At 33.5% G+C, this 11,143-nt stretch overlaps 1 protein-coding gene across 1 annotated transcript; it reads left to right on the forward strand.

Moving 5' to 3' along the window:
- Positions 1–4,667: 4,667 nt before the first annotated feature.
- LOC111411237 lies at positions 4,668–5,136 on the forward strand. The gene is made up of 2 exons (XM_023041788.1): positions 4,668–4,882; positions 4,998–5,136. The coding sequence occupies exons 1-2, from the start codon at positions 4,668–4,670 to the stop codon at positions 5,134–5,136; spliced, it is 354 nt and encodes a 117-aa protein (XP_022897556.1).
- Positions 5,137–11,143: the final 6,007 nt, after the last annotated feature.

Raw genomic sequence — 11,143 nt, forward strand, 5'->3', positions numbered from 1 at the left:
ACAACACGTGGCGGCCCCCTACCCACCAGCCGCCCCTCCAATAGGGGGCCGCCACGTGTTGTGTGTGTAAAAGATTGTGTAAATCTTTGTGTACAAATAGTTTAATTCAAAATAATATTATACGTAAATCTAAATTTTTTTCTTATTTTTTAACCACGCATTCTTCATCAATCTATTATTCTAAAATGCATTATTAGGAAATAATGAGGTTTAAACAAGTCCTAATAGAAAAACTTCACGAAATTTCATTAATTCTAATAGAAAATGGTAACTAAGATTATTTAAAGAATACGATAAACAATAAAAATCTTAGTTTACCAAATATATTTGAATAATTTAACTTTTAAAAATTAAAAAATTTAATAAATATATTATTGTCTCACTTGAATGAATAGGGACATTAAAATGAATTATCAAAAACTTTAAAAAAATAAAAATAAATTAAATCGGTACGTAAACAGGGCAACCACCTCGACCCGTCCCACCCCGACCTACCTTGTCCAACCCTACCTTAAATGGGTGACGAAGGCAAGTATGAGGTGGGAAAATGCCCCGTGGGGGGGGGGGGGGGGGGGGGGGGGCCCCGTCCCATTGCCATCCCTAATGCTATAAGAGAATTCTTTAATGTAGGATTGAACAAAAAATCACCACATTATAAAAGTGAACAAAAAAAGATTTTTTTTCGAAATAATTCTTTTGAGTCCACATGTACCTATTGGATAAATTGGTGCATAATTTATATTTCGCAAATATATATAGAGTAACGACTCATCAAAATCATGATATGTACATAAATTTTGATTCACTGAAACGTAGAAATTAGAAGGATATGAAATGAAGCAAAGTATGCAAATGTAAATTTTCTTAAGGCAGATTTCGTCCTTGCATCAATACTATTAGCATCAAATGCCATCCGTCTCCCAAGATCCAATGTTTCTTCCAAAACTAATATAACACAATATTAGCCCCCATTTGGCCACATGAAATTTCATTTCATTTTTTCTCTATCCTATTTTTAACCATACAATCTTCAATAAAATAATATCACACGTAAATTGAAAACTTTTCATTTTTTTTTCAACCACTCACTTTTTAAATTAAAAAAACACCATTCCACCCATTTTTATTTCAAAAAATGAGGCCAAACAAGGGCTAATTTTTTTTGGACGGATCAATGTTTGATTGTATTCTTCTAGCATATAAGATATTGAATATTAAATATCGAACACAAACTCAATACAATTTGAACATTATTCTTACATAATATAGAGAAGAAAGGAATTGGAAATGAATTATATGGAATTGATTTGGGTGAATAAAATGGAACCAAGAGTGATCACATCCAATTGACGCACTTATCAGAGAATTTTTCAATTAACACGTATTAAAATCATCTATATTAAGCCCTTGTTTGGGCTGCATTAAAATCAAAATTCGGGGGAAAAGTAATTTAAAATAGTAATTTCTTAGAAAAAACGCGTGGTTAAAAAAGAATGATTTTTTTTGATTTACGTGTAATTATTATTTTATTGAAAAATGTGTGACCGAAAAGAAGAGTGAAATATATATTTTGAATAAAATGGAGTCCACAACTAAACCATTAATTCCCACAGTACTTATTAACGTTTTGGTTTTAAATCAAACCAAACTGTTTTGAAATGGATTGGTTAATGTTTCAATTGTTAAGAACGATTTGAAATTGCCCAAACAGCTTCTAAATTTAAAAAAAAAATGATAATAAATAGTATGGTGTCATTTGAGTTAGAATATGAGAGAATCTCTTACTCTCTGTGATTTTAGTTGTATGTGTGCATGCGTAGACTCTTATATCTCCTCAATGTCTGCTATAATATCTGGATTTACGATTGCAAATTGGTGGTGTTAATTGAGTTAAAGGTGTGGGATTGGGATTGACAAATATAAACTAATGTATTATGAAAGACTTGAGTTTGGTTTGTTAATAATTTCATATAATTTATTTGATTTTTTTGTTTCTTATCATTCAGAACTCTTCTTTTTTCAATATTTATTATAGAAATTTATGTATAAGCGTTACCTACGCGATGTATGATTGCCTACTATATATACTACATATAATGAATTTCATGTTGTCCTCAAATTGCATTCTTTAATTGACTGTGTTTAACACTTCCATTGACCTTAAGTTGTAGAACTATTTTTGTTGTTGTTGTTGTTGTTGTTTGTAATGTGTTTCCGAACGTGAAATTTTTGTATTCTAATTGCAGTTAACGATTAAATTATAATTATTTAAATATTTGAATTAAAAAAATCTCAAAACATATTTACAAAATTATGTGCAATGCACATAATATATTAAAATGCAAAGAATACTAGAATTCCCTTTATTATTATTATTGTTGTTGTTGTTGTTGTTGGTTTTGTAATTAGAATTCATCACGTGAAATAATTGATAACTATAGAATAAAGGGCCTTTCTTTTAATTAAAAATCATCATGCGAAATAATTGACAAATGTAGAATAAAGGACCAAAATTCTTCGCTGGACCTATAGGATTCAATCATGCTACATGTACAAGAATTTTTGTCAAATAGTTTGACTGATTGTTAGATGACTCAATTTCATTGAATGTTGAACAAAATACAACTTCAAACGTATCAATTTAATTTTATTACCTCATTATCTATAAAATTGAATAATGATGGTTGAACACGTTTAGAGATAGGGAAAAGTTGGACAAATGACTTGGCAGTATGTGGTTGGATTTTTTTTTTTTTTTTCAAACCGTCAAATCCTGCGTCAACACACGTTCCTCTCTTTTTTAGGCCGTTCTTGAGCTTGTTTGTATAGCATAATTGATAAAAATTAATGTATATTTCATTTGTACAAGGAGTTTAATCCTACAGAAGACAGAATTCTAGGGCAAAGAAAAGATAATGTTTTGCACTGAAAAAGGAATTTTTGTAGTAATTTGGTCCGGATATAATATCATTAATTGACACGTGTCCAACGCAGCATATAAGTAGGAACATAATTTGACTTTGTTAGGATTCTAATCCACCTAGAATTTACTAAAACCCCAAAAAACTCGCTTAACCTGCACAAACACACTCTACAGCATTAACGAATTCCTTTGTCTACTCTACTTCAACGTCCCACACCTTACTCTCTATATAAGCCCTAAACATTGATTCCTTCACTGTAATTCATTCTCTCGCTTTCTCTCACTCTCTCAGTCTTTCCATTCCGAATCCCACACATTTTTTTTTTCCACACAGAACAAACACAAACAGTGTGAAGCCCTAAATTCATCCATGGCTGGGCTTCAAGCCAACGATTTTGACTCTCTCTGTTCTCAATTCATCAAGGAAAGAAACCGCCAACCTACGGAGGTTGAAGAAGCAGCACTTACTCTCTTGATGCTATCTCAGGAGAATCGGAGTTGGCACACTGGTCCAGCCACCAGTGCCGCCACCGCTGAAATCGTAGAGGATGTAAATCCCGCCGCCACCACAGTCACTACCACTAGTGCAAGAACTGCCGCTTTAGCCTTCTCCGATGATGACAAGAAATTAATGGAACCCTTTCCTCCTGCTATTATCGCTTCTCCGCAGGACCAGAATATATCGTACACTTGTGGCGTGTGTGGAAAGTCTTTTTCATCGTACCAAGCACTCGGCGGCCACAAAACCAGCCATCGTGATCGGTCTCAATTCGTCACCACTACTGCAATCACCAACACCTCTAATATGATCCCTTATCTCAACCCAAGCGGTAGGATTCACAAATGCAACGTCTGTTACATGACTTTTACAACTGGCCAAGCTTTGGGTGGCCACATGCGGAGACACTATGAAGGCGTCATAAAGGGCGGCAAGAAAACCGGTGGGATCACATCCAAGGGCGGTACCTCCAGCCAATGCAACTGCAATGGGTGCACGAGTACAGTCGACTTCAACTTAAACCTGCTGCCTGCGGTACCGGAGACTTACTCAGATTTTACGCTTTACTCTGGCGAGAGACTCCAGGTTCTTAGTGATCAAAAGAAAGTAGAAAGTCATATTCCTTTCAAGAAACAGAGTTTGGATTGATGGACTCTACTATAGAAAATTGATCCAGAAATTTTATGTATTTTCTGTAGAGAAATATTCTTGGGGGTCAATTGTTTTTATTATTTTAATGAAAAGAAATATAGATATGTGCGTATTTGATAATAAGATTTTTGTTTATGCTTTTCTATTTATCTTGGGATCGTTCATATTTATAGTGTTTAATTTGTACAGATAAACATTGATAAAGTAATACCCTCGGGACTGGAAAAAAATATTCATTTAGCGACGTTATTTATTTATCGATAAATGAATAAATTATTCATTTATCGATAAATAAATATTTATTATTTTAGAGAGAGAGCTTTTCAATATAAAATATGTACATTGTATGTGGTAAGAAAAATCAAAAGACACTAATCAAAGTATTATTTGAATTTAGGGAAGCTCAAAAGTTTTAGTGAAACTTAATGTCTCTAAAAACTAAGTTCACGTACATAGCAAATGAAAATGTTTAGTCTTTACCTATAAAAGTTAGATGTTTGGAAGACATATTCCAGACTCATACAATATTTTGTTTCCCCTCCAATGTCTTCTCATCATTTGAAAAGAGTAAAAAAATCAACTTTAACCGATAAAATGAGGAGTGCAATATGTGAGTATAAGAAAGAGAATTCAACTATTAGCCAAAAAGACATGCAAGCATGGGTGCAACAAAAGTTTGATTTGACTACTAGTAAATCAACAATATCGAACACTCTCAAAAGGACGTTAAAATATTTGTCAAATCAGAGGAAAAACAGCGATGTTAAAAGGCACAAATCGGCAAAATACCCTGATTTAGAGAAAGTTTTGTATGAGTGGTTTTATTCAAAAGCAAGATAAAGTGAATATGCCTGGAGAAATTATCCAAGGAAAAGCAAAAGAGTTTTTGCAAAAAATGTATGGTGAAAATAATCCAAAATTCAGCTTTTCTAGTGGATGGTTAGAACGTTTCAAGGCAAGATATGGAATCAAATCTTACCGACGTTTTGGTGAAAGTGGTTCAGTTATCATGGAGAACATTGAAAATGCTTTACTTGGAATACGATCAAAACTAGTTGATTGATTGAAAGATTTTGGTCTATATATATGTATATATATTTTTTTCTCAATGAAATCCAGTAATTATTATTTTATATTTTTATTGGACCCTTAAGGATTCAATTTTTTTTAATTACTTAATGCATTTAGCGAGGTTATTACTTTAGTCCATTGGCCCAAGTCGGCATCGAAATAAATTATTATATAATCGAGGTTATTACTTTATCGAACATTACTTTATCGAGGTTTAACTGTAGTATCTATTTTTTGTCATTGAATTGTTTTTTCATTCTTCAGAATTGTTAATATGGCAGCAAATACACTAAAAATTAGGCTCTATTTGGAAAATCAGTAAACATGGGCTGAAAATAATGCAGTTAATTGCACTTTAGTTGATGCGGAAATCATTGAGAAATCTTTAATTTCGGGCTAAAAAAACCTAATCAAACAAACACCATCAGAGGCCTCGGCTCGACCCACAACATTGCACTTTCAATTTCCTCTTTCTACCCACTTCGGTTACCCTTATCTAATTCACAAAGGACACAAAGAGGGTGGTGATTACAATGTAGAAGAAAGAATGAAGTAATGGTTGAATTCACACAACCCCCACATGGCCGCCCCCTCCCACTGGGCTCCTTCTTTCTCACCTTTGCTCTATTGTAATCTACACGCCAAGGAAGACATGGCGAGGAGCAAAACATATATAGCAAGACATTAGGTCACTCATATGAATTGGGCCTAACTACAAGTAAATTGGTTGTTTTCGGATCGAGCCAAGACTATGATGTCGATAAATTATCCGACATCTATTTTAAATCATTGTCCGAGATTTATTAGGTATCAAAATTCAACAAATTTCAATCTTGATACCCAATCAAACAAATAGTCAAAACACAAAGTTATCAAGGTAACCAATAAAATTGAGATCGCAATCTTATCTCGTGTTTCCGACCCGAAATACATGCCATACCTACTTCATATGCTTACCAGGACTAAGGTCAAAAACACCTAAATAAAAGTAAATATTCACAGTAATCAATTAAGAACAAATAAATATGCGATGACTATATAATTTAGTATAAACAATTTTTTCCAATCATGTTCACACAGAACAACAGACTGACACCAAGTTAATCATTCAAACGGCCAACACATAAGTAACAAATGCATAAATGACCCTACAAAAAAATCTCACCACAGTTATCCTATCCTATTCCGTATTGCTCCTACATTGAAAACACATATCTCTTCTCATCATCCACCATACTTACTAGATTGATCACTCAACTACAATAGATCCTTAGTCTTCGTGATAATCCTCTATCACACATCACTTCTCCTAACCTACGTGGATAATAGGTCTCCACCTAACACAAGTGATATAATTGTTCTCTCACACTCCACTTGATCAATGTCTCTTCACAGAAAAAGGATTCCAACATTTAATCACCTCGTCACTCATGATCCAAATGTCACACTCTACATTTCCAATTCAAACCACCAATGTACCGCTAAGCATCTATACTCCACCTTAACCAAAAGATATTCAATACAGTGCTAATGCATCCCAACCCACTACGCATGCAAACAATTACACAAAGTAATAAGATCACTTCAATTCATGCAATTACACACAAACAAATTGATTGTGTAATATATTAATGCAATAGAGTTAAGCAACCACACACATGCAAAAAGGATTACACACGATGCACATGCAATAACTAATCGCTCTCAATAAACTTCACTAGGGTCATCACTCGACCCTATAACCACATTTGCCTCACTTTTCTCTTTACATTTCCTTTTATTATCCTTCCTAGGCACAGTCCCTTTCAACATGTCCGAAATACCACAATTAAAATACATCTTACTTTTCACACTTACCTTAGATCTACATAAGCCATCAATACCAAATAATGACCACAAGCAAAGTAGAGACATAATTCACACAGAATAGTTAAACAAACATTTCAAAAGCCACATGCAATTCTAAATTTAATTGTTAAAAAATTCACAAAGAATTTAAGGCTAATAATTAACAAAAAATTCTTAGATCTAGAAATATGCAATGGTTACCCCTTTACGGTAAGCACAATCTTAATATCATCCCACACGATAACTTCTAATGTGAAAAGTAAATTATTACCATACACGATAATCGTTACTCTAATAAATAAAGAGAAAGAACACGATACCGAGCGAATCATGTCTGAAAGTACATAATATCGAGAAGTAAGAATTCACCGCTTTTGGACTACCACTACCCATTCCAAAGCTTCTAGGAAGAACGACAACACAAACGGCCCCCGAATGTCTAAGGCAATATCATCCTACTTTCACTGTATTGCTCAAAATTGAAATCCAACAATATGGTACACCTCGTCGCCTACAACATTTCGTCTAAAGACCACATCACCTGAATTCGTTGGACGCGTCCTCACGTAAATCATCGACGAATGCCTACACGCTACTCTCTTGACTTCGGCTTCGCCTGCTGAGTACAGCGAGGGTGATTGTTTCTCCACTAGGTCCGTGGTTTGACACAATAATACCATAATGGTTCTGCTAGCTACGAAACAAAATCCCAAATTTCTGTCTAGCTCTCTGCCCGATTTTTCAACTTCGTTTCAGACCACTTATAGCCAGTTTTTTGTCCAAAAAATCATATATTTCTCAACAGTAAAAGCTTTGATATCATTTGACACGAAAATCTTCAAGAAATATTTAATTTCGGGCTCAGAAACACCAATCAAACGAATACCACTTGAGGCATCAGTTTGACCACAACATTGCAATTTCAATTTCCTTCTTCTACCCACTCTGATTAGCGTTATCTAATCCACAAAGGACACAAAGGGGGTGATGATTGAAATGTAGAAGAAAGGATGAAGGTAATGGTTGATTTCACACAACTCCCACATGGCCGCCTCATCTCACTCAGCTTCCTCTTTCTCACCTTTGTTCTATGTAATCCACACACCAAGAAAGACACAATTAGGAGCAAAACACATATAGCAAGACATTAGGTCACTCATATGGATTAGGCCTAACTCCAAGTGAATTGGTTGTTTTCGAATCGAGCCAAGCTTACAGTGTTTATAAATTATCCGACTTTTATTTTAGATCATCGTCCGGGATTTATTAGGCATCAACATCCAACAAATCTCCACATTTCCAATCAATCTGCAAGCAGTCAAAATACAAAGTTAATACTAGCATAATCAAGGTTGTTAATCTACAATATATTAAAAGTGGGGATGGTAGAGAAACTTTTAAATACCAAATTTACCCTTACATATTTAATTACATGCCCACTATACACACACACACACACACACACACACACACACAAATTACCATTTTGTTCTTACAATTTTTATTTTTCATCAACAAAACCCTTACTAATCGTCACGATTTACATTATAATTCATGCAATGAGTTTTAATTTTTCATCAACGGAGGAATTTTTAATCTTCATACTTTTCATTATAACTCATTCATTAAGGTATTATTTAATTGAGATTACAAATATTTTAAAGGTTGCATTAATATATTAATGAAGACATTCAATGAATAAAAAGGAAATTACATAGGGAAATTCAATGACTAACATTCAATTGATTTTTTCTTTCCAATTTTAATTTTCATAACAAAGCCGTTATTACCAATTTAATTAATATTTATCATTTGATTTAAAATTAATATGAGTGATGAAATATTTAATTGATATTTATCATTTGTGTTTGAATTAATATAAGGAGTGAAACTGACATTCAATTATTAAAAAAAATCAACGGAACATTCTAGAAAACAAGTATTCCTTCCTCACATCCCATTAACTCCAACAAATGATGAACGATATCCATTCAAATCCAAGAGGAAACAATTTCCAAAACGTCTATATATATATAGACACACACACACACACACACACTCAATTGTGATATTCCCTTTAACAATATCGATTACCTCTATTATTTTAAAAAGTGATATTAGTAATTCAAAAATAGTATGTATATCATTTCTCGATATATAAGACGTGCAATACACGTGCTTACTACTAGTGTTCATAAAAGTATATTGAAAGTTGAAAAATAAGGAATGAATAAGAAGTGAAATCATTTCAGTTGTTACTATGAAAAAAGAAGCTGTAAAAGAAAAAAAAAGTTGGATTAATTTATGAAACTTGAGGGTTTGACATTTTGTTTTATTATTATCTTTCGATTTTTTTGCTGCTATGAATATAGTACATTATAGAGATTTCTATACATTATATACTTTTAAAATAAAAATATATATTAACAATATGTCACTTTTGAAATAGAGAGTGGCATATCGTGTCACTTATATAGAAATTTAGTTGTAAGATATACAAAAATTCAATGGGTTTTACCAACCTTATTCTTTCTGCGCCTCAACAATGACATGCAAGGCAAAATAAGTTTTTGGACCATATATAATTGTATTGTTAAATGATAATTATCTCTCACAAGTTTTGTGATTTTTGAAATAAATAGTGAGATAGCACTTTTTAAATATATGCTAAAAGGCCAGATTATGAGTTTTCATGCAAAATAGACTCTATCTCTATTTCTCTCTTTTTTAATATATATTTCAGTTAGCAACGAAATTTTGAGGGATCTATTGATTTATTTAATTTAAATTTTGAAGTTAAGGTAAATCAATGACAAGTTCAACAAATTATATGCCTATCTACATCATTCTCAATCCTTCAAATTTTTTTATCTACAATGTTGACCATCGATCTCCGATCTCATTTAAAATGCACATCTATCTCATCAACTTGTCAGTTCGGGTTTTCTAGATCAGCTCGGTTTTGTATCTACCATGATTTCAATAGACATCATGATTGATTCCTTACACCTGGTCAACTCACTTGTAGAAATGACGTCAGCACTGCCCACATCCACTAATTACTGTTGCCACCTCTTATCCTAAATGAAATCATGATTTTCCTGATCAAATGGGAGAGTTATTATGATGCAATAGGAGATGAACTTATTAGCCAATCACAAAAAAGATCACGGCACACTACTCGAGCTCGACACTATAGTTGATTAGATTGACAAGACATAATTCCAAGAGAATTTAGCTAAACCCCTCCTATAAATAGAAAGTAGAACATCCAAGGAAAAGGATGACACTTGTAACTTCGATAAAAAAAAATATAGGAAATCCATTTTCAAAAAGTTGGCTAAAAAAAACAAACATCTTCAACCATTTTTGATGCCAACAATTTGGCGCTAGAAGAAGGGCCCTTATTGTGCAAATCTAGCCCGGCTCTTTTCAGAAAACGACAACATAAATACATAAACGGAAAGATTAATTGAAATAATTAAAACGGAATTCAAACATGTCTAGAGCAGGCTACATCAACCCTAGGATTAAAGTTTAGTGCATAATTGAAAGAATTAACACAAGTAAATTAAAATGAAAGCACATGGAAAAGAAAAAAGAATGGAAAAACTCGTTTGAAGCAGCTTGATTTCTTCCCCAAAATTAATTCCTTCAATTGTATTTGTCTTTCCAGCCGTGCCCCTTTTTCTCTTTTCTTCCTTCTCAATCCTAGAAGTTTGAGCCACTGAAAATCCCCTTCAATTGTTTTGTAATTGCCGGCTGTTCTCCCCAGAATTCTCTTGCTCGTTCCCCCTATACGTGGCTGGTTTCCACAGATTTGTAATGTGCGACTCTCGCCTTTTTTTAGGTTTTTGGGTGGTATTTATAGTTTCTAGGAGTTTTGGACGGGTTGGAGTCGATTTGGACCGAGAAATATATTTTAGAATCTGAATTTCCTTTCTCGGAATGCAGTGCCTGGACGCTGCGATTTGGGCGCCTGGGGGCTGAGTTTCTATTGGAATTACAGCATTGTGGCGCCTGGGCGCCCGGTTCGCCCGAAACGGCATTCTTCGCATGTTTTAATATTTTCAGCATAACTTTCTCGTTCGATATCCAATTGAAGTGATTCAAGATGCGTTGGAAAGATAATTCAAAAGGCTACAACTTTG

Source organism: Olea europaea, chromosome 15 (assembly GCF_002742605.1).
Source record: "Olea europaea var. sylvestris chromosome 15, O_europaea_v1, whole genome shotgun sequence".
Lineage (NCBI taxonomy): Eukaryota > Viridiplantae > Streptophyta > Magnoliopsida > Lamiales > Oleaceae > Olea > Olea europaea.